This window comes from Pristiophorus japonicus, chromosome 3 (assembly GCF_044704955.1).
Source record: "Pristiophorus japonicus isolate sPriJap1 chromosome 3, sPriJap1.hap1, whole genome shotgun sequence".
In the NCBI taxonomy this organism is placed as follows: Eukaryota; Metazoa; Chordata; class Chondrichthyes; family Pristiophoridae; genus Pristiophorus; species Pristiophorus japonicus.
In genome coordinates, this window is record NC_091979.1 from 260,917,126 (window position 1) to 260,940,981 (window position 23,856).

The 23,856-nt window shown below is 41.9% G+C and overlaps 1 protein-coding gene across 5 annotated transcripts in view; it reads right to left on the reverse strand.

The window, feature by feature from the left end:
• Nucleotides 1-358: 358 nt before the first annotated feature.
• Nucleotides 359-23,856, reverse strand: part of trub1 (TruB pseudouridine (psi) synthase family member 1) — an 80,038-nt gene continuing 56,540 nt past the window's right edge. The window contains exons 5-10 of one of the 5 annotated variants that reach the window (XR_011592751.1): nt 21,128-21,200; nt 19,646-19,785; nt 10,798-10,854; nt 10,397-10,648; nt 1,321-1,462; nt 359-1,105 (exon numbers count right to left, since the gene is read on the reverse strand). Coding sequence is in view for 3 of the 5 variants with exons in the window: in XM_070876577.1 (XP_070732678.1) it covers nt 10,434-10,648; nt 10,798-10,854; nt 19,646-19,785; nt 21,128-21,200 (485 nt within the window). In the remaining 2 variants the exon portion in view is untranslated. Of the gene's footprint in view, nt 1,106-1,145; nt 1,463-5,071; nt 5,301-8,724; nt 10,649-10,797; nt 10,855-19,645; nt 19,786-21,127; nt 21,201-23,856 lie in introns of those variants that run through there. The other 4 variants (XM_070876577.1, XR_011592750.1, XM_070876578.1 and 1 more) reach the window with 4 other exon arrangements.

Below are 23,856 nucleotides of genomic sequence, written 5' to 3' on the forward strand. Positions count from 1 at the left end.
CACTGTACAAGAATGGTTAAATTCAATAAAAAGATTTATATAAAATTATAAAACAATCAAAACATTTAAAACTGGGAAAACTTTCAAAAATGTAAATATTTAAAACTTCATGAATTATTTTTAACAATTTACAATGAACAATAACATTTTTAATTAAACATATAAAACACCAAGAGCATCATCAACGTGTACAAAAATGGCCAACACCCAACCCTCTAGCCATTCCCACCGCCTCTCTTCTCCCCCCGCTCCCCCTTACTGTCACCCCATTTTCTTCCCGTTTTTCCAATCCCCACGCCCCCCCCCCACTCCCCACCATGTTGGAACCAGGATATTGTGCAGCACTGCATCCCGGAGCGCTGCTGCCATCATTGGATCATTGGTGAGAAGACAATGGCAGCGCCATGATTGGACTCTCAGAAGCAGCTCGGGATGTGAAAGGCGTGCCTGCTATGGCACGGGAGAGGGGCGGGATGGGGGGGGGGGGGGGTGGTGGGGGGAGTTGCGTGCCATATCCCGAGACCATCAATTGCTGCATGACATCGATGGACTCGGTGTTTCGCTCCACAGTGGCAATCAGCCTCGACATAGTCTCCTCATGTCGGTCTGAAAGTCCCGCGATGTGCCCAACTATCGCGGCCATGACCTGGAGGAGCTTTCGACCGATCTCGATGTTCATCCTCGTCAGTTCAATCGTGTCCTGTTGTGCGGCCCAGTCTTGCAGCATTCCCTCTTTGCTACATCAACCACCATGGATGCTGCAGTGCATTGCTGCACAATGCTTGGTCTCGCTTCTTCGGATTCGTTTCCAAACCCATAAAACTCCGACCCCGATGCAGATGTATTCGTGCACACAGGTGCAGAGACAAAGGTAAAAAAAATGGTCTCCTCCTCCCCTCCAGTTGAAGTGGCTCAGACAGTGCCCCTTCTTTCTCTTGTTCCTCCTGTTTTTGGTCTCCCTGAGTGGCGGAGGTGGCGTTGGGTCTGAAGGAGCTTGAGGTGAGGAGTCTGGCAGAGGCTCTTTGGGTGCCAGAGGTCAAGGCGGTTGCTGGTTGGATGCCGGTGGTCAAGGCGGTGGCCAGCTTGGTGTCATGCGAATCAGCATCTAAGTACAAAACATTTCAGTGGTAAGCAGCAGGGGAGGGGGGTCAGGGTGACATGATTACCGTCACATAGCAGAATCTTATTTCAAGGACCACCACTGCTGCATTACTACAGTATATATGGCCGACAGACAATAAATTAAAATGCATGATATTACATTACATGACCCCAACACATTATATTATTTTGAGATGACATTACATGACCGCAACTTACAATGCTGCGGCAAGGGATCAGCACCATCGTGGGTGGTTGCACGATTGTGCCCGCCCACCAAGGCTAAGACACGCTGCTCCAGCACCTGCGGTGGGCCTCCTCCCATGCGCCACTGCTCGGAGACGTTGGTTGACAATTTCTTCTGCAGAAATTAAAGTAGCAATCTTTAACTGATTTGTCCATGCAACACACACAAATAGCCATCAGTTTTATGTCCCATTAAGAAGCATGCGGTTCTTCAGCAAGATCTCCAAGTACAGAACCATCTCCTTAGATCTCAAAAATACATCGTAATAAGATCATTTATTCATTGATGGTAAATATGGTATTACAATGTAAATCTAGGCTTACTGTAAGTAGTAAGGGAGTGCATCAATAAAATCATTACTTACTCTGGCTGCGGCTAAAATGTCATTCCACCTTTTATGACATTGGTCTCCATCCCTTACGATTGTCCCCACTGCGGACATGGCCTCTCCAATTTCCTTCCAGATTCACTGGTACTAGACTGGGGGTGGCTTCCTGTGGCCATTCGTGATAAGGTTCCCATACCGTGCCTCCACCGCAGAGACAAGTGCCTCGTGCTCTTCGTCTGTAAACCGTGGTGCCCTCAGCCTCTGCCCATTTTTGACTTTTTTGAGGCTCCTCTTCTGACTCATGATTTTATTTATGATCGTTACTAAATCTTGAACAATTATTAATTTTTTTTCTTACACTTTACACTCTCTTCTCCCCTATTTATCTATAAACTGACTTTTTCTGCTTTGTCCTTTGTCTTCTCTCTCTCCCTCAAATCTTCTCTCTTTCGAACTCCCTGGCCCTCCCAAGCTGTTCCACGCCTGTGCAGGCGATCTGCAATCGCGGCAAAAGCGACGTCAAAAAAAAAATCGCGCATGCACAGAACTCGTGGCTCAATTTTAGCCAATGACATTTTTTGGCGTATTTGAAGAGTTATGTCTGTTTTTTTGGGGGCCCGACTAGGCCAAAAAAAAAGTTGAAAGTTTCCCCGTTTTAACTTATGTGGCCCGGCATACATTGTCCTTAAGCTCTATGGGTAGAGCCCAAGCTGTGCGCCAAAAAGATCGGGTTGCCAGGGTAACGAGGGACACACTGCGGGCTGAGGCTGGAAACTGAAACATACAAGACATCCTGGCCAGCTCACAGCAACCTGCACAAGCACATTGCAGCTATTTAACGCATCAGCTTACCAACATGAAAATATTAGTGTCTTTGTGCCAAAAGTCTATCACCCCTCCCCCCCCGGTGCTCGGTGCCGCTCCTAGCCCAGGCCAAAAGGCCTCTTCTCCCCCTGGAGCTGGTGCTGCTTCTAGCCCAGGCCGAATGCCCCCACCCCCCACTACTGCTGTCCCAGCCATGGAACTGGATCTTCTGTGCTGATTCTCTTACCTGCGCTGACTTTGTTAATTGCCCAGAAGGTTTTTCAGAGCGGTCACATACACCGTTCTTAAGAAAAACCAGAGTTGTTCAAACGTGCTTAAGTGGCCAGAATTGGCGCGGGTGGCAGGTTACACCCCCAATGAGGTAAAAAAAATTGTATCTAAACTTTGGGGAAACTTGGGAGATTTTAATTTACTCAAAAAAAGTGCACACCAAAAAAATCGGCACAGATAATTGAGCCCTTGATCTCCGATCTTTGCCGAGTCTAATGCCCTCCACACCCCGTTAAATAAGGTTCAAAATCGCACTCTCAATCTCGATGGTATGCGGGCGATAAAAAAAACCAAGGACCACCCAAATACTGCCGAGAAACGGGCAGCAAAGGGTCTTCACAAATTTTGGGCCCCAAGGCCTTACGCCTGTTTTTACTAGGTGTACGAGTTTGAAGAACATTCACTGGGCAAATAGGCCAACTCTCCGCCCGCAAAGGCGCTTTTCCTGGGGATGAGTGCGATTTGTCAAGAGACATTAACAGATCACAAGTGCCGGGTTCAGGCGCATGCGCTTCGCATGCGTAAACCCAGAACTTGCAGGGCCTCTTTGGGCGCGTGCTCACAATGTATGCACCTGGAGGCCGCAATATCAGGGTGATTAATTTATGTTGAGAGGAACATGGATTAAAACAGAATCTTACCTTCTTTACCATCTTGATCTATTTAAACACCGCAAATTGTACTAGCTCCTTTGAAATTAAACTCCTGATCTCCTAGCTTCTGCAGTTTAAAAGATTGCATGAAAATGAATTAATGGTATCGATCTGACCAAAACTTAAAATTGGTTTAATTTTAAATGGAAAGTTAATTTTCAGGGGTCAGGTTATTTATTTGATTATACAGGCAACTCTCGATTATCCGGGTCCCTTGGGGAATGGGCTATGCTGGGTAAACGATTTCTCGGTTAGAGCGATTAACATTCTAAAGTTAAAACGCGATGCCTTCCCGGGTCAAAATTTAAAATCCCGTTACAACGGTTTCCCGTTGGATCAGTGTGCGGATAATCGCGAGTTGCCTGTATTACTAATGGCCCCTTTCCATTACAGTAGTCAGAAACAGCAGCACTAATATTAACGGCAACACGATGAAATAAATTAGGCAAGAGCGCTGAAACTGGTTTGAGGTGGTATAAAAACAATTCCAATGGTGGAGCAGGGCACTATTTTTTTTTCTGGTTGTGTGCGAACCGAGAGCTCAAACCACCCGGTTGATGTGGTTTATTGTTAACCTGCCTGAATCTTCCCCAATAAATCGATGAGGGTCCAGGAGCCAGAAATACAAGTCACAAACCAGCTTACAAATAGCTGCACGTGAATTTCTGCACGTTTACAGTACTTTAACCACTAAAGCTGTAGAATTCATTCTGCAGTATGAATCGTCTGAATCCACAACAATGGCATCCAAAGATGTGACTGAACTACTACAAGTAGAAGGACAGGTTGAACCTCTCTTATCCGGGACTCCCTTATCCAGCACCACCCCTTGTCTGGCACCATTCCCGACCACTGGGTGGCGCATGTGCAGAACTCTGACCCCCCCCTCACCACACCACCGAGGTTTCCTATTCCCTTTTTAGGCATAACGGTGATACCTTTCCTTTATTATTTAATTAAATCATTCACCTAAACAGAAAATCCACACACTTACTAGAAAGTGATCAGCAGTAGCAGAAACCCCCTCAACCGAGAACACCTCGGGGCCTGACGGCCCTCCTACAACTCTGGGCCCGCCAATTCAAGGCCCGCTGGCCCACCAACACCTCGGCCAGACGGCCCGCCAACACCTCGGGGCCTGACGGCCCACCAACACCACACTGATGGAAATTCCAATAAAAATTGTTCAGATAATGTTTTCAAAGTACTTTCCTTTTTAATATTTTGGATCAGCTAACCATTCCATAGATTTTGAGAATATCCTAACTCGAGAATAGTTTGGTCTCCAATGTGAGCGGAGACTGACTGACTGTTGTTCCAGCCAATCAGCGCGCACACACACACTGATAACACGTGACCTCCCCTTATTTGGAAATATCCCTCATTCAGAACAGGCTAGGTCCCGAGCGTTCCGGATAAGGGAGGTTCAGCCTGTCCTAGAATGTGAAGGGGCCACAAGTACTTAATTGGCTGTAAAACATTTTGGGATGTCCTGAAGTTGTGAAAGGTGCTAATATATGCAAGTTTGTCTTTCTTATAAGTAATGTAATTTGGCCACCCAAATGTATACACAGTGCTCTGATCAGAAGTAGAAATATGCAAAGTATGAAATGATAAACACAATGAATAATGCAATTAAAGGAATCATTTCTTTGTTAGTATTGTTCCCCTTTAAAACAGTTCACGATTTTCAGAACAATGCGTGCGTGATTAAAAGTACAGTAGGTAAACACTATGAGGAACTAGCTTCACAGCTTCGTCTTTATGCCACAGCAGTGTGTTGCCATATTGTCCCTTCAGTAGTTTATCATCTCAACTGAGTTGCATTCAGTCTCTTCTCTGGTCATCAGTAATGATGAGGGAACAAAGTTCGAGTCTAGAACCAAGTTCAAAGAACAAATTGCTATAATTACTACCAAATGGTCATGAAGATGGATGGTGTAAGAAATGCAAAGAATTTCATATTGGTTCTTTTGAGATTACGGCACATTACAGGAGCTCTGCATCAAACACAACCTAGTTTACATCTCACTTGACAATGCTCAATGATATGAATGGCTGGAAAGAAAAGAATTACTGTAAAAATGTAAAATAAACCAACAAAAAAAAGACGTCTGATGTTTCTGCAGGCAGCTCCTTGCTTCAATAATCTCATCTGGCAGGGATTGTGGATGCATTGGTTGTAATTTACCAAAATTCCCTGGATTCTCGGGAGGTCCCAGCAGATTGCAAAATTGCAAATGTAACGTCCCTATTCAAAAAAAGGAGGCGACAAAAAGCAGGAAACTATAGACCAGTTAGCCTAACATCTGTGCTTGGGAAAATGTTGCAGTCCATTATTAAAGAAGCAGTAACAGGACATTTGGAAAATCAAAATTTGGCCAGTCAAAGTCAGCATGGATTTATGAAGGGGAAGTCATGTTTGACAAATCTGCTGGAATTCTTTGAGGATGTAACGAACAGGGTGAATAAAGGGGAACCAGTGGATGTGGTGTATTTGGACTTCTAGAAGGCATTTGACAAGATGCCACACAAAAGGTTACTGCACAAGATAAAAGTTCACGGGGTTGGGGGTAATATATTAGCATGGATAGAAGACTGGCTGACAGACAGAAAACAGAGTTGGCATTATTGGTTCATTCTCTGGTTGGCAATCAGTAACAAGTGGGGTGCAGGGATCAGTGCTGAGACCCCAACTATTTACAATCAATATTAACGACTTGGAAGCTGGGATTGAGGGTAATGTAGCCAAGTTTGCTGACGATACAAAGATGGGAGGAAGGGTAATGTGTGAGGAGGGCATAAAGAGGCTGCAGGAGGACATAGACAGGCTAAGTGAGTGGGCAAAAATTTGACACATGGAATATAATGTTGAAAAATGTGAGGTCATGCACTTTGGCAGAAAGAAATCAAAGAGCAATGGAGAAAGATTGCAAAGTGCTGCAGTACAGCAGGACCTGGGGGTACTTGTGCATGAAACACAAAAGGATAGTATGCAGGTACAGCAAGTGATCAGGAAGGCCAATGGAATCTTGGCCTTTATTGCAAAGGGGATGGAGTATAAAAGCAGGGAAGTCTTGCTACAGTTATACAGGGTATTGGTGAGGCCACACCTGGAATACTACGTACAGTTTTGGTTTCCATATTTAAGAAAGGATATACTTGCTTTGGAGGCAGTTCATTAGGTTGATTCCAGAGATGAGGAGGTTGACTTATCAGGAAAAGTTGAGTAGGTTGGGCCTCTACTCATTGGAATTCAGAAGAATGAGAGGTGATCTTATAGAAATGTATAAGATTATGAGGGGGCTTGACAAGGTGGATGCAGAAAGGATGTTTCCACTGATGGGGGTGACTAGAACTAGAGGGCATGATCTTAGAATAAGGGGCCACCCATTTAGAACTGAGATGAGGAGAAATTTCTTCTCTGAGGGTTGTGAATCTATGGATTTCACTGCCTCAGAGAGCTGTGGAAGCTGGAACATTAAATAAATTTAAGACAGAAATAGACAGTTTCTTAAACGATAAGGGGATAAGGGGTTATGGGGAACGGGTGGAGTAGCGGAGCTGAGTCCATGATCAGATCAACCAAGATCTTACTGAATGGTGGAGCAGGCTCGAGGGGCCTTATGGCCTACTCCTGCTCCTATTTCTTATGTTCTTAAGTTCTTATCTGTGGCGAGTTAGTTGATTTCACTCATAGCAGCTACAACGGACCTCACTGCCAAAGCTCATGGGCTATGGAGACTGAGTTCAGCCAGATTCTCACTTCTGCAGCAGCTGAATTGTGCATGTCTGGTATATCAACTGAACAGAATTAACCTGATCTATGATGTCCCCATGGTTAAATAGCCCACCGCACATGAATAATGGCCACTTAGGAAAATCACTGCAGGGCAGTTGGCACCTGTGGAAGTGTACAGCAGGAAAGAGTTGACACCTACAACAAGAACAATTATTTATATAGCACCTTTAACGTAGTGAAATGTCCCAAACCGCTTCATAGAAGTATTATGAGACAAAAACTTTGACATCAAGCCGCATAAGGAGAAATTAGGGCAGGTGACCAAAAGCTTAGTCAAAGAGGTAGGTTTTGAGGAGCATCTTGAAGGAGGAACGAGAGGTAGAGAGGTGGAGAGGTTTAGACAGGGAATTCCAGAGCTTGGGGCCTAGGCAACAGAAGGCACGGCTAACAATGGTTGAGCGAATATAATCAGGGATGCTCAAGAGAGCAGAATTAGAGGTGCGCAGATATCTTGGGGGGACTGTGGGGCTGAAGGAGATTAGAGATCGGGAGGGGCGAGGTCATGGAGGGACTTGAAAACAAGGATGAGAATTTTGAAATCGAGGCATGGCTTAACCGAAAGTCAATGTAGGTCAGCGAGCACAGGGGTGATGCGTAAGCGGGACTTGGTGCAAGTTAGGACAGGGGCAGCCAAGTTTTGGTTCACCTCTAGTTGACTATGAGAAGCGGCTTGAAAAATGTTTTAAAAAAATTACCATAACCATTCCTGCCAAATATTCTACCTACCGGCAACATGCAAACAATTATTTTAGAAGTAGATACCTTACATGGTAGGTAAAACTTGCAATTGTTGTCGAATTGTCTAAAGTGCCGGTCTTTCTAGTTAAGTGAAGCTAACAAATTGCTGATATTGGACCAATTCCCATTCCACACTATGAAAGAGATGTCCCAAAAATAACTATGGAAACATGACTGCAGCAACATCATGTGTCTCAGTAGAAACAGAGTACTGCTTAATAACTGATCTATATAACATACCAAAAGTCTTTTAAAATGTCAATTAAAGGAGGATTAAGTCTGATCACAAGGAATTGTTTACCCACTGGACATATTTCAGTATTTCGGGGTAATTACCCATCACATGCTTTCCTATTTTTGGACATACCAGATTTAACATGTACTACAAGACCCAAGATATAGTGAAAGGCTCCACTATCTAAACAGTCCAAGCCTCAATTTTTTTTTAAAAGTTCAATTTAAAACCTTTAAAGTAATTTTTTTTGAAAACAATTGCAATTTGAATCCCCACCCCCCGAAAGTACCATGTCTTAGACAGAGAAGTATTGGATTAAACTCGTACTTATCGACAGAAATCAATTTCAAGCAAATAAATCAAATTCTTGGCAAACAATTTACACATGTCTGCTTCACATTGCTGTGCAACTGATAGCAACAGCTGCTGAAAGTACACCTGCACACAGTGAATGTTCAGTAACTGGTCTAAAATATAAATGGAGCAGGAAAAAACACACACATTCTTGAGGAAATCGAATCTCACCTGGGTGAGACAGGCAGACCAAGGCCTCACAATGTACTCCTCCTCCTCATCATGATCACAGAGCTTTAGATCGATCAAGGCCAGGACTTCTCCGAAGGGAAGGTCTTTAACAGCCTCGTCACACAGTGGTGATTGAGGTCCTAATACATTACTGTACATTTACTTTCACCAAAATCCAGCTCCCATTTTTCCAATCCATCCATTTAAGTGTTACAGATCCCCTTTGAGTGCTCATTCTACCATATGTGTTATCTGGCTACATAGTTTATCAACAAGTTTTAGACCACCACAATAAATATCCTCCTTCTAACCATTTGTGTGAGTAATTTGAACAGGATATCCAAAATAAAACTCTATGTAATTCCATTAGAAACTGCTCATGCCACAGTGAAACTCCAAGTAGCTAATTTGTTATTTACACTATTAAACTGTTTCTCATATCCATAGAAGCATAAAGATCAATGTATTTTAACAAATGGCAAGCATTATCTCTTTTACTGCAGAAATTAGGTTAGCATACAAGACATACTGCAATACTGGTTATAAATATTTAACTCAAAAGCAGCTGACATCCTGCTCAGATTGCTTGAGGGGTTTCAGCTACTATTCTGAAATAGTAATTCTTCTGTTATGCTGCGGATATTTATAACCTTGCAAGAAATCCAGTTTGGCTGAGCTGATGGTTGCTGTTCTGCATCAGAGCTGGCATTATTTATATTCATTTAAAATATGAATGGTCAGAGAGAATTGCAAAGTTACACATGCAATAGCTCAAAATCTTTTTGAATATCCTCCAAAATATCAGCTGAAAATTCATCACACGACCATTCAATATTTTGAAACAATAAAAGATCTTCCAAAGCCTTACGCAAAAGGTAGACTGGGGTCTGGTTGTAATGTTTAGCTGCGAACCTAGCCTGTCCCTTTAAGGCTAATGCTCTTAAAGCAAAACCAGATAATTGCAATTACACATAAACTGCTGTTGTTACAGGACCGATGTAATGGCTTGTAAATTTTAGGCTTGAGGACAGTTACCAGTTTGCTTTTTAAAAATGTTGTTTTGTAGTTGTAACAAAATGTGATTGTTTGGGTGTGACAGACCCACATTAGACAGTTTGTACATAAAAATAAATATAGTGATGAATTGGCTAAAGGGGTGGAAGGATCATTTATAATGAACGAGGCCATCATTGTTAATGAAGCAGGAGGATATTACAACACACATCTCATACCGGAGGTGCAAAGTTGCAGGAAAAGATCCTGCACACTCACATTCATATTCCAGGGTTATAAATAGCAATGCACAGCAATGAAGAAACATATCCATCATCAAACCTGTTTGTTCACTTAAGTTTCTATTCATTTATTACTTCCTAATTATTAAAGCGAAGGGGAGAATTATGCAGGACAAACATTTCAACAGAGCAAAGTCTCATGGATGTTGATTGGATTTCCCTTGTTGACAAAGTCCACCTCGGGAGCAACAGCTTTTGGAGAGTGTAAAGTAGGTTGCAGTTTATTTGGGCAACACTAAGGGTCCACAGTTTTGGCATTTTCAAAGATAAATATATTCTTTAACATGCTGCTTATTCGGAGCTGTTTAAATCTCAAAATGTGTCGAGATACACAAGAGTACAGGAGAATAATTCAGATTACGTTGTATTTTCCTTACTTTCTGTTTTTTTAACATCAAGAAATGCATCTTGGCATCAATCAGCTTCTTTTTCCTGTTCAGAGTTTTCCAAAGTGTTTGTCTTCAATTTCTTACATCCTGCTTCAGATGGAACTAACTGCGTGCAGGTCTCTATAGCTTTTACTATTTCATCTATTGTCCATTTCTCCTCTCGAAGTGCATGTTCATCCAATGTGAAAGGACCCTGTTTGGTTCTGATCAACTCCTTTACATGGGCACATGAAGAAAGCTCTAACAAAAATAAAATATTTGCATAAATATTTGACATGGCATTTCATGGAAGTTGCTGCAACAGAAAAAAAAACTGCTAATGTTACTAGTCTTCAGATTTCCAGTTTTTTCCTTTTTGCTACAAGACAAGTTTGATTATTTGTTCCTACCTTTGCCAAGGTCATTGACCAAACTACGGACGTAAAAGCCACCTCCACATTCAACATCTGAAATAAAAGCACGGCACTTCAACCAGCTAATATGGAGCATAAAATGTCAGCAGTCCTTTTTCTTCTCCTAGCAACATTTCACAAGCCAGGATCTCTGCATTTTGTATAGTTAAACAGAATGTTATTTATTCAGTGCAAAAAAAGCACAGGAGGACAAATATATAACATCCATATGGGGAAATAAATTTGATACAAAAGACCAAGGGGCCCAGAACTAGTTAACTACTCTGGATCTACTACAGTAGCTTAGTAGAATATATTCTTCGAATTCATCATAAAACAGATACAGTTGAGCAAGGTCATTTGACCTCATCTCATGAATGCAGAAGACTCAAAGTCCTCATAGAATTTACATCTTACACCTTCAGGGCATTTGCCTTCACTCTACTCGAAAGCCCATTACATGTGTTGATTATTCGGTGCAAAGAACAGTTTACTATCAGTACTTGAGTATATTCAAGGCTGAGATAGATAGAGTGTTGGGCTCTAGGGGAATCGAGGGATATGGGGATTGGGCGGGAAAGTGGAGTTAAGGTCGAAGATCAGCCATGATATTGAATGGCGGAGCAGGCTCCAGGGGCCGTATGGCCTGCTCCTAATTCTTGTGTTCGTATATCCTAAATTTGCCTTTTAGTAGTTTTGAACTTTTCCAATCAAGGTTTAGATTGAATGTGTGTTCCAGATCTACTTTTCTACCATTTACTGTATCTGATAAGATCATCTTTCAGTCACTTGCTTCCAAAGCTGAAAAGCCCAAATTTCTCAAGTCTTTCCTCGGAACTCCATCTTCTGATGATAGTGGCCAGTCTTAAGGCACTTTGCTATGTCACCTCCAGGGCTTGATTGTCTGCCTTACATCTCGACACAAAGAACTAGACATGGTACTTGGTATAGTCGGACCAGAGTACAACACAGCACATACATCTGTCCACATACAAATTTGATCCAAGTTCCCCAGGTGCTTCTCAGATTCAACTAATTTGGTACCATTCGTGAATTTGATCAGTTTGTCAAAGCCTGGGACAATCCATTCAGCACTTGCTCCCACTCCAATATTACTCCTTTAACAAGTACCCACTGGTTCCCATCTTTCAACCAATTTCTTATCCATTGTAACCTGAATCCTCACCAGTTTTAGCTTAAATTGTAGGCGTTCATATAAAAAAAAAAATCACATTTTTGGAAGTTGAGACACATCACAGCATTGAGCTGTCCAAAATCCACATGGGATATCACTTCAAAAACATTAGTGAGATTGGTCAAACAGGTTCTACCGCTAATCCAGCTCAACTGCTGTTCACTAAATTATTGAACGGATAATCCTCCAATTTGCTCCCGATAATCGATTCCATTATGTTACATGGTACTGATGCAAGACTAATAGGTCTGTAATTGCCATGCTCCACATGATTTTACAATCTTAAAAGAATAAAAAACAGATGAACAAAAGACATTTTTGTCTTATGCTGACTGGGTATAACTACAACTACAGCTATGCTCCAGAATATGATACCTACTGGTCAGCAGAGCAGCTATGGAAAGGCAGCTAGAGGTGCACGCAGTCACAATAACTACCAACCATACTAAAGAAAAATGGATATAGTTTTGCTGCTGGCATCCTCAGAAACAAACTGGTCATAGCAGATTCCATGGCCATTGCATAACCAATGAAAAAAAAATATCTAGCTCCAGAAGAGATCAGCTGAAACATGGGACTAAAGGCGGCTAAGTCCCTCGGACCTGATGGCTTACATCCTAGGGTCTTAAAAGAGGTGGCTGCAGAGATAGTGGATGCATTGGTTGTAATCTACCAAAATTCCCTGTATTCTGGGGCAGTCCCAGCGGATTGGAAAACCGCAAATGTAACGCCCCTATTTAAAAAAGGAGGCAGACAAAAAGCAGGAAACTATAGACCAGTTAGCCTAACATCTGTCGTTGGGAAAATGCTTGAGTCTATTATTAAGGAAGCAGTAGCGGGACATTTGGAAAAGTATAATTCAATTAAGCAGAGCCAGCATGGTTTTATGAAAGGGAAATCATGTTTGACAAATTTGCTGGAGTTCTTTGAGGATGTAACAAGCAGGGTGGGATAAGGGGGAACCAGTGGATGTGGTGTATTTGGATTTCCAGAAGGCATTTGATAAGGTGCTACATAAAAGGTTACTGCTCAAGATAAAAGTTCACGAGATTGGGGGTAATATATTAGCATGGATAGAGGATTGATTAACTAACAGAAAACAGAGTCAGGATAAATGGGTCATTTTCCTGTTGGCAAACAGTGACTAGTGGGGTGCTGCAGGGATTGATGCTGGGTCCTCAACTATTTACAATCATGACTATTGTTAATGACTTGGATGAAGGGACAGTGTAATGTTGCCAAGTTTGCTGATGATACAAAGATGCGTGGGAAAGGAAGTTGTGAGGAGGATACAAAAAATCTGCAGAGGAATATAGACAGGCTAAGTAAGTGGACAAAAATCTGGCAGATGGAATATAATGTGGGAAAATGTGAGGTTGTCCACTTTGGCAGAAAAAAATTGAAAAGCAAATTACAATTTAAATGGAGAAAAATTGCGAAGTATTGCAGCACAGAGGGACCTGGGAGTCCTTGTGCATGAAACCCAAAAAGTTAATATGCAGGTACAGCAAGTAATCAGGAAGGCAAATTGAATGTTGGCCTTTATTGCAAGGGGGATCGAGTATAAAAGCAGAGAAGTCCTGCTACAATTGTACAGGGTATTGATAAGGCCAACCTAGAGTACTGCGTGCAGTTTTGGTCTCCGTATTTAAGGAAGGATATACCTTGCATTGAAGGCTGTTCAGAGCACTAGGTTGATTCCGGAGATGAGGGGGGGTGACTTATGAAGATAGGTTGAGTAGGTTGGGCCTATACACATTGGAGTTCAGAAGAATGAGAGGTGATCTTATCGAAACATATAAGATAATGAGGGGGAGAAATTACAACATGCTGCGGTGCAGAGGGACCTGGGGGTCCTTGTGCATGAATCCCAAAAGTTAGTTTGCAGGTGCAGCAGGTAATCAGGAAGGCGAATGGAATGTTGGCCTTCATTGCGAGAGGGATGGAGTACAAAAGCAGGGAGATCCTGCTGCAGCTGTACAGGGTATTGGTGAGGCCGCATCTGGAGTACTGCATGCAGTTTTGGTCACCTTACTTCAGGAAGGATATACTAGCTTTGGAGGGGGTACAGAGACGATTCACTAGGCCGATTCCGGAGATGAGGGGGTTACCTTATGATGATAGATTGAGTAGACTGGGTCTTTACTCGTTGGAGTTCAGAAGGATGAGGGGTGATCTTATAGAAACATTTAAAATAATGAAAGGGATAGACAAGATAGAGGCAGAGAGGTTGTTTCCACTGGTCGGGGAGACTAGAACTAGGGGGCACAGCCTCAAAATACGGGGGAGCCAATTTAAAACAGAATTGAGAAGGAATTTCTTCTCCCAGAGGGTTGTGAATCTGTGGAATTCTCTGCCCAAGGAAGCAGTTGAGGCTAGCACATTGAATGTATTCAAATCACAGATAGATAGATTTTTAACCAATAAGGGAATTAAGGGTTATGGGGAGCGGGCGGGTAAGTGGAGCTGAGTCCACGGCCAGATCAGCCATGATCTTGTTGAATGGTGGAGCAGGCTCGAGGGGCTAGATGGCCTTCTCCTGTTCCTAATTCTTATGTTCTTATGTTCGACAAGGTGGATGTAGAAAGGATATTTCCACTCATTGGGGAAACTAAAACTAGGGGACATGGTCTCAGAATAAGGGGCTGCCCATTTAAAACAGAGATGAGGAGGAATTTCTTCTCAGGGTTGTAAATCTATGGAATTCTCTGCCCCAGAGAGCTGTGGAGGCTGGGTCTTTGAATATATTTAAGGTGGAGATTTTTGAGCGATAAGGGAGTAAAGGCTTATGGGGAGCAGGCAGGGAAGTGGAACTGAGTCCATGATCAGATCAGCCATGATCTATTGAATGGCGGAGCAGGCTTGATGGGCCAAGTGGCCTAATACTGTTTCTATTTCTTATGTTCTTATTTCCATTCTCCTGGATACTTTATTTTTGATTCATCACTTTCACCAGTTTGGTCAACAATTATAATCATTGTTAAATTAAGTATTTCATGGTATTATTCTCTATTGATTAATCGCGAAGGAGTCTGCTTTGCAAATAAGTTAGGAATTAGTCTGCATGCACTCACATTTTTTTTAATTGCATTTTTAAAAATTGCAATTAAGAAATTACAGTTCTCGCACTTGAGCTTTGTTCACAAGCACATCAAAATGATCTGCCGAATGTAGACCAACATGTTCGTTTTAAATGCTAACTTCAAATTGATGCAAAAGCTGGTGTCTTTCCCTTTGTGTCAAAATATCGCTTCGTTGATGAATTTAGAACACAGAAAGCAAACGCATTTCAAAAATCGAAATGATTGCATACTTGACTGAGCAGTTCTAACAAATCCAGTTTTGTACCAAGCTAAACATTGATACATCAGCACTCCATATGCCTTTTTAATCCAATTTACATACTTTGCAGTAAGAGATCAATTTCATTTGCATACACACACCCCAAGCTCATCACCATGGTCCCTCGCATACACAGTTGTGAAGCAGACACAGAATTTTACGGTCTGTATGTTGCCACATTCAGCTGACAGAAACCAAATGCTGTCATAGAAAGTGAACAGATACTGCATTCAGGCCAGCTACTTAAAAAAATGTTGGATATTGTGGTTCATCCAGGACTGGATGTTGAACAAGCAGGTTGACAAGAGGCTGTAGAGGGATTGAGGAAGGTAGCGGTGGGGTAGTGCTGGGTGTCATCAGTATACATGTGGAATCAGACAGGTTTTCAAATGATGTCGCCGAGGGGCAATATGTAGAAATAGGAGGGGGCCAAAGATAGAGCCTTGGGGACACCAGATAGCAGTCAGGGCGGGAAGAGAAGTCATTGCAGGAGACTCCCTGGCTATGACTAGATATGCAAGAGTGGAGCCAGGCAAGGGCAGAGCCAGACAACGGCAGTCCCCCGCAGCTGGATTGATGGTGTGGTCAACTGTGTCAGAGGTTGCAAAGGAGTCAAGAAAGACGAGGAGGGATAGTGCACCTCAAATAGGGCCATTTCAGTGCTGGGCAGGGTGGAAACCTGATTGAAGAGATTCAAACATGGAGTTTCGGACAAGGTGGGCGCAGATTTGGAATTCAACATGTTTAAAGATTTTGGAGAGGAAAGGGAGGTTGGATATGGGGCGGTAGTTTGTAAGTACACAGAGGGGTTAAGGGTGTTTTTTTTTTTGAGGATGTGGGTGATGGCAGATTTGAAAGGGAGGGAGACAGTACCTGAGGAAAGGGAACTGTTTTTAATGTCAACTAGCATGGGGACCAAGTAGGGAAGCTGGCTGGTCAGCCATTTAGTGGGAATAGGGTCGAGAAGGTGGGACTAATGGATAAGATGAGCTCAGAGAGGGCATGAGAGGGGAAATAGGAACGAAATTAGAATTCAGAAGTACATCTCAAGTGAATGGTAAAAAATTATTCTGCAATAGTTAGTCAAAACTGGATTAGACTGCTGGTTGATTTAAATTACAATACTGCACTTTGATTTGAGTAATTCAGAGAAAGCTTAGTGACACAGTTCTCTCCAAAGAAAAGATGCATGTTTTAGAGATGCCCGTCTCTGCCTCAGCTCATCTACTGCTGAAACCCTTATCTATGCCCGTTATCCCAACTCGACTATTCCAAAGCTCCCCTGGTCAGCTTCCGACCTTGCACCCCATAAACTTAAGCTCACCCAAAGCTCTGCTGCTTGTAACTTAACTCGCACCAAGTCTCGTTCACCCATCACCTCTGTGCTTGCTGATCTACATTGGCTCCCAGGCCACCAAATAGTGAGGAGGAGATAGAGGAGCAAATTTGCAGGCAAATTACAGAAAGATGCTAGAGCTACAGAAGTAGGCATAATGGGAGACTTCAATTATCCTAATATAGACTGGGATAGCAACAATGTAAAAGATGGAGGGGGAGGAATTCCTGAAATATATACAAGAAAACTTTCTTGATCAGTGTGTTTCTAGCCCAATGAGGAAGGAAGGAAGCTGGATCTAGTTCTGGGGAATGAAGTGGGCCAAATGGAGCGTGTTTCAGCGGAATTGCATTTGGGGAACAGTGAACATAATATCAGGTTTAGAATAGTTATGGAAAAAGATAAGGAACAATCAAGCGTAAAAATGCTTAGCTGGAGGAGGGCTAATATCAGTGAGTTGAAAAGGGGTCCAATCCAGGTGGATTGGAATCAAAAATTGGAAGGCAAACCAGTAATTGAACAATGGGAAGCTTTCAAAAGAGGAGATGGTCTGGGTACAGAACAGACACATTCGCACGAGTGGGAAAGGAAGGGTATCCAAAAGGTAGAGCTCCCTAGATGACAAAAGATAGAGACAGAAAAAGGAGGCTTATGACAAATGTAAGCTTCATAACACAGTAGAGAACAAAGCTGAATGGAGAAAGTACAGAGGAGTTCTGAAAAAGTGAAGAGGGGCAAAGTGAGCATATGAGAATACATTAGTGCCTAATATAAAAGGGAACCCAAAAGTCTTTTATAAATATATAAATAATAAAAGGATGGTCAAAAGAACGGTGGGGCCGATCAAGGACCAAAAAGGAAATATTCTTGTGGAGTCAGAGGGCATGGCTGAGGTACTAAATGTGAGTTCTTTGCATCTGTCTTCACTGGAGAAAAGGATGCTGCCAATATAGCAGTAAAGGAGGTAGTAGTGATATTAGATAGGATAAAAATAGAGGACGTACTTAAAAGATTGACAGTCCTCAAATTAGAAAAGTCCCGGAGGTTACTGAGGGAAGCAAGGGTTGAAATTATGGAGGCTCTGGCCACAATCTTCCAATCCTCCTTAGATATGGGGGAAGTGCCAAAGGACACCCGTTTAATAGTATTAGGCAGTCCCTCGTTTCGAGGATGACCTGCTTCCACACAAAAATAGATGAGTTCACAGGTGTTTTGATGAGGGACCTGGCAATCTAGGTCCCGAACTACATACTAAAAGGTGGAAGATGCCTGTGCATGGATTCTTTTAACGTGGGGTGGCCGTTGCACACCAGCCACTACACGGGCTTGACAGAGTTAGGTCTTGATCCAGTGGCAAGGGTTAACCAAGACGACTAGAGACTAAGTTCTGCTGCACGGACCTAGTGCACACGCATGCTGCTCCTATCCATAGATCGCAGTGTGGGCTGGCCCGTGCTGCCCCTGGGCCCTCGCTTCTTCTGGGCTCCGATCAAAAATGAAGCAGTCAGAAACAGGACATCAATTAGTCTCCTCTTATCTTGGAGACGTCAAATATCAACACTGTTATTGGAAATATCAAAATATTAAACTCCTGCCTAGTTGAAGGCTTATCAGCAGAAACAAACGCCAACTAACAGAATGAACACGATTCAGTAGGATGTGAATAACAGCACCAATTACAGCAGAATCCAAACCCTGCAGTCACTTGTGAACTCGCTGGTGTCTCAGCAGGCTGGAAGATTTTAATAACGGGGAGAGGAATAAACCCACCAACTACAGGCCAGTCAGCTTAACATTGATGATGGGGCAACTTTGAGACACAATAATCCAGGACAAAATTAATTGGCATTTGAAAAAGTATGGGCTAAAAAATGAAATTCAGCATGGATTTGTTAAAGGCAGTATGTTGATGAACTAGCGAAAGGATTGATGCGGGTAATGCAGTTGATGTTGTCGTATGGACTTTCAAAAGATGTTTCACAAAGTGCCACATAATAGACTTGTTAGCAAAATTAAAGCCCATGGGATTAAAGAGACAGTGGCAGTGTGGATACAAAATTGGCAAATGGACAGAAAATGGAGAGTGATGGCAGATCGTTGCTTTTCGAGACTGAAGGAATGTGGAAGCAGAATAGTAACTTTTAAAAGGGAATTCGATTAATACATGGAGAAAACATTTGGAGCGCTTTGGGGAAAGAGCAGGGCGAGTGGGACTGGTTGGCTAGCTCTACCAAAAAGCCAGCAGACACAATGGGCTGATTGGCCACCTCATTCTAGGATTATAACACCTCGATTTTAAAGTTCTCATCCCTGTGTTCAAATCCCTCCATGGCCTCGCCCCTCCAGCCTTACAAAGCTGTCCCCCCAACCAGAGAGAGCTCTGCGTTCCTCCAATATTGGCCATTTGTGCATCCCCGATTTTCTTAGCTGCACAGTAAGCACTGGAATTCACTCATTAAACTTTTCCCCCTCTCTCTTGTCCTTTAAGTCACTCCTTAGAACTTCTCTCTTTGACCAAGCTTTTGGTCACTTGTCTTAATATCTCTTCATGTGGGTCAGTGTCAAATTCTGTTTGATAACGCTCGTGAAGCGCTTTGGGATGTTTTTACTGCCTTAAAAGCACTATATAAACGTAAATTTCAAAACAAATAAAAACAGCTGGTATCTCGTGCCACTGAATTTACAAATTTTATGTTCCTACTAATAACCTGCAAACTCATCTTACTGCCATTCCACTGGATATGCTTCTGAAAAACTAAAAACAAAAATGTGCAATAAAATTATGAACTACTGTTGCCTTCCATTTCCGACTATGAGAAAACCAGCAGCTGCTACTTCCATACGTTAAATTAATTAATCTTTTCTTTCTCCTGACCCAGGTTGATAAGTGAAACATTCTCTTTTTATTAATAATAATAATAAACTGTTGTACTGAGCTTACCTTGCATCATAGAACAAGTGATTTTGCTTACCAAGAGTAAAGAGAGGAGGATTGTAATCCTGTACAGAAAGACCATAAACTATTACGGGTCTGGCAGGTTTAGCTTCCACAGCTTCTCCTTTCTTCACCAAACAGGAAAGCCGTTGCCCATTTTGTTTCAAAGCAGAATATCTGAAAGTAAGATTTTTAAAACTATTAAACAAGTTTTCAAAACAAAAAATTGCCAAATGTAATGGGACTGATGTGATTCGCAACAGGTTGTGAAAATATTAATTATCAACCAGTTGCTAAAGAAGCGTTTAAGTTTGTTTTTTTAAAACTTTTCACTACAAGTTACATCCACAACTTCAGATTTACCTAGCTTCCTTGCTTCTGCTGCCAAGAGTACTGGCATGCAGCCCGCTCCCAGACTACCAAGCACAGCTTCCTGGATACCATCCAGGCACAACTCTACTTTCTGATTTCCAATGTTCAGTCAAGTGCAAGCTCCCCAAAGTACCTGTGCTTTAAAAAGGTGATGAAACATTTACTATTCTACATTTAATTTAATTATCCCACATTGAAAAACTGTAGAAAGTCCTTTCAAATAAAAGTTACATTATTTTAGTCAAATTAAATACAACCAGTAAAAGACTCTGCCACGATTGCATAGTGGCTGCTGATGAATATCAGACATCTGTGAAAGAGACTGTTTTGGAACAAATAATCTGGAGCGAGTTACAAAGGTTGCAATTTAATTAAAGAACTTTGAATAACAACTGCAAAACTCAGACTAAATTACAGCTTTAAGCTTTATGACTTGGAACGCATAATGATGTAATGTTACTTGACCTTTTTTTTTCAAAAAGTTTTTTTTAAAAAAAACAAAAGTTTTTTTTAAAAAACAAGTTACAGAACTCTGTAGTTTGCATGAATTATGTGGGAGAATAATTGTCATCCAGGAGTGATTACAAGGCAGCTATCTTAATCAGTTAAGATGTCAAACCACAAGACAGAAGTTCATGTAGTTCCTTATAGTCCAAAAGAAGATAGCTGCCTTTCAATGACTTGTGCATCAGCTTTCAAAAAAGGAAATTATACTGTGGAGTTTGTGGTAATGATGTTATGTTTTGATCATTTTTTTGTGCCAGCCATGGATTTCATGTCAGACATCAGTCAGGATGATAAAGCTGTTGATGTGTGATGTCCATGCTGAAAGATTAATAAATGTGATCTAATTACTTCAACTTTGTGGAGCGATAACTAACAGTCGAGCCTTCCAAAAATCATCCTAATAGTGCGCATAACGTTTGTGTGGAAAAAAGTATAGACACAAGCACAATCATTCCTACTTCTTACTAAAAGGTGGCTAACATGCAGTGATGGCAATTTATAAAAAGCTGAATTACAGATGTCTTATCTAGAAGTTTTTTTAATTTAGCAAAGCGACAAGTAGATCTGCAGGTTGAAGAATGTAAAATATCAATAGCAATTATCCTCCATCAGCCAAAACATGCAAAAAGTATTAGCTTACAGTGGAGGTGTCTGCATAATGCTTCCTGTAAATTTCTTCAGAGTACTTTCCAGATCTTCCTTTGTTATGTGATCTAGTTAATGGCAAAATAAAACAATCACTCAAACTCTTGCCTTCATGCCAAGGAGAGAAAAATATTTTAATGACTATTTTCATTCAAAACAGTCAAGATAGTGTCACTTTTGCTTGACCTTTTGGATGATACATTGATCCTTGGACACTGTATTCCAAAATATTTTTTAAAATGTCCTTTCTCCCTACCCCTCCTTTCCGCCCAAATATTATTTAATAGGTAGATTAAATGGATTAGCAACCTTGTATCTTTCATTTGTTAAATGTGAAATGAATCTGGGTAGATACAGCTTTGTTCAGAGTCAGCACAATACTATAAATTTCACTTGGAAAGAGCAAGGAGGACTGGTGCGAGATTGGGAGAAAAGTCCATCGGGGTGGTTTCAATTAAGCTATAGCAAACCCTATGAAAGATAGTAATAGACGTCAAGAGGACATAGACAGGCTGGTGGAATGGATGGGCACACATCAGATGAAATTCAATGCAAAAAAGTGAGAGGTGATGCATTTTGGTAGGAAGAATGAGGAGAGACAATACATGCTAAATCTACAATATTAAAGGGGGTGCAAGGAGACACAGACCTGGGGGGTGCTGTGTACAAATCTTTCAAGGTGGCAGGACAGGTTAACAAAGCAGTTAACAACACATATGGGATCCTGGGTTTATAAATAGAGACTGAGTGCAAAAGCCAAGAAGAGGTTATGCTAAGCTTATATAAAACACGAGCTAAGCCCCAGTTGTAGTATTGTGTCCAGTTCTGGGCAGCACACTTTAGGAAGGACATGAAGGCTTAAAAGAGAGTACAGAAGAGATTTACTAGAATGGTTCCAGGGATGAGGAATTACTGTTATGTGGATGGACTTGAAAAGCTGAGGTTGTTCTCCTTAGAGCAGAGAAGCCTGAGGAGATTTGATAGGTGTTTAAAATCATGAAAGGTTTAAATAGAGTAAATAAAGAGAAACAGTTTCTAATGGCTGAAGGGTTGATAATCAGAGGGCACAGATTTAAGGTGATTGACAAAAGAACCAGCGATGACATGAGGAAAATCCTTTTTAAAGCAAGGAGTGGTTATGATGTGGATTGCACTGCCTGATGCGGTGGCGGATACAAATTCAATCGTGGTGTTCAAAAGGGAACTGGATAAATATTTGAAGGAGAAAAAATTGCAAGGATATAGGAACAGAGCAGGGGACTAGGATGAACTGGATTGCTCTTCAAAAAGAGCCAGCGCAGACTTGATGATCCAAATGGCCTCCTCTTGTGCTATACTATTCTATGATTCTTGGAACAGAGCAGTGGACGCCTCACTCTGCATTGGACCCTTACAACAGCAGATCCAGGGTCGCTCAACATTGATGCTGCTTGCCCAAAATAGAAAAAAAATACCTCACCTTAAATGGCTAAATTTAAAAGAAAAAAGCAAATGGGGCAACTTCCACAGTGACTCAGTTACTAAAGGCACGAGTGTAAAACTCTCGCAGCAATCCCTCTGTCTCCCACTATTTACACCATTTCTTGGGGTTTATACCGAAGTTACGGCAGGAGAATGGGTAAACCCAGTTTTCTGTCCCAAATGTAATGTGGAACTGAGCTATACAAAACAGGATGGTCACAGGTTCTATTAATGGCCAGTGCCAAGTTAGTGGATTTCAGCCAGGGTAGGAGTAAAGACATTGGCCTAGATTTTGCAATCAACAATGAAGTGACGGCATTTGCCTCGAAGAAAGCTGCCCACAAAGATCTAGCGATCTCTGTAATGGTAATTTCATTCTGGCATCAAGTCTGGGAATCTCTGGTGTCTAGCAACAGTGATGTCATCAAGCAGGCTAAGCAGCCAATCACATTGAACAATTCTCAGACAGCAAACCAGGAAGTAAAATGTACTGATTATCCTTCACCTCATAACTTTTAGAGCGCGAAATAAAGATTAGAACATTATACATGGGATTAAGATAGAAGCAAAAATATCAAATTATATTAAAAAATATGGAACTTTTATCATAACAGAAACATTTGACATTCCTCAAATATAAAATTACTTTTTCAGGGCCAGAGAGGTTGTTCAGCAGGAATTGTGACTTAGTAGGTCATTAAAAACCCAGTTACACATCATTAAATAAGGCTTTACTTTTTAGATATTACAGCGTAAAAGGGGAAGTTCTTGTCAGTTCAGTGATTTCTCAAAGACAGCTGTCTGCAGGGGCTTCAACAGCTTGCCCTGTGGAGAAACAGGGAATCATTGACAGCAACTTCTGGATTTCCGCGATTAACTGCGCATGCGGGATGCCAAAAATTGCTGTCAGTTTCGGTTTCACAGGGACAACGAACACTGACAGTTGTGCCATCATTGCACCCGCAAAATCCAGCCCATGACAACTGGCCTCAATGTAACCCTCCCTCCCTCCCTGCACCACTCCCCCAGGGGCAATCAACCAAAGTCCATGCTCCTGATATACATATGTGGATTGAAGTCAAGTAAGGACATGGTGAGGCTTCCCAAGTTAGAATAACCAGCTAATACTCAACTGTCTTGGCTCAGACGAAAAACATTTGAGGTACCGGAGGGAGCCCATCACCTACAGAACCCATAACCCCATACGAACTACCACTTTTAGGATTTTGGAAGGGAGAAAGAAAATAGTCCTGGTACAGGACT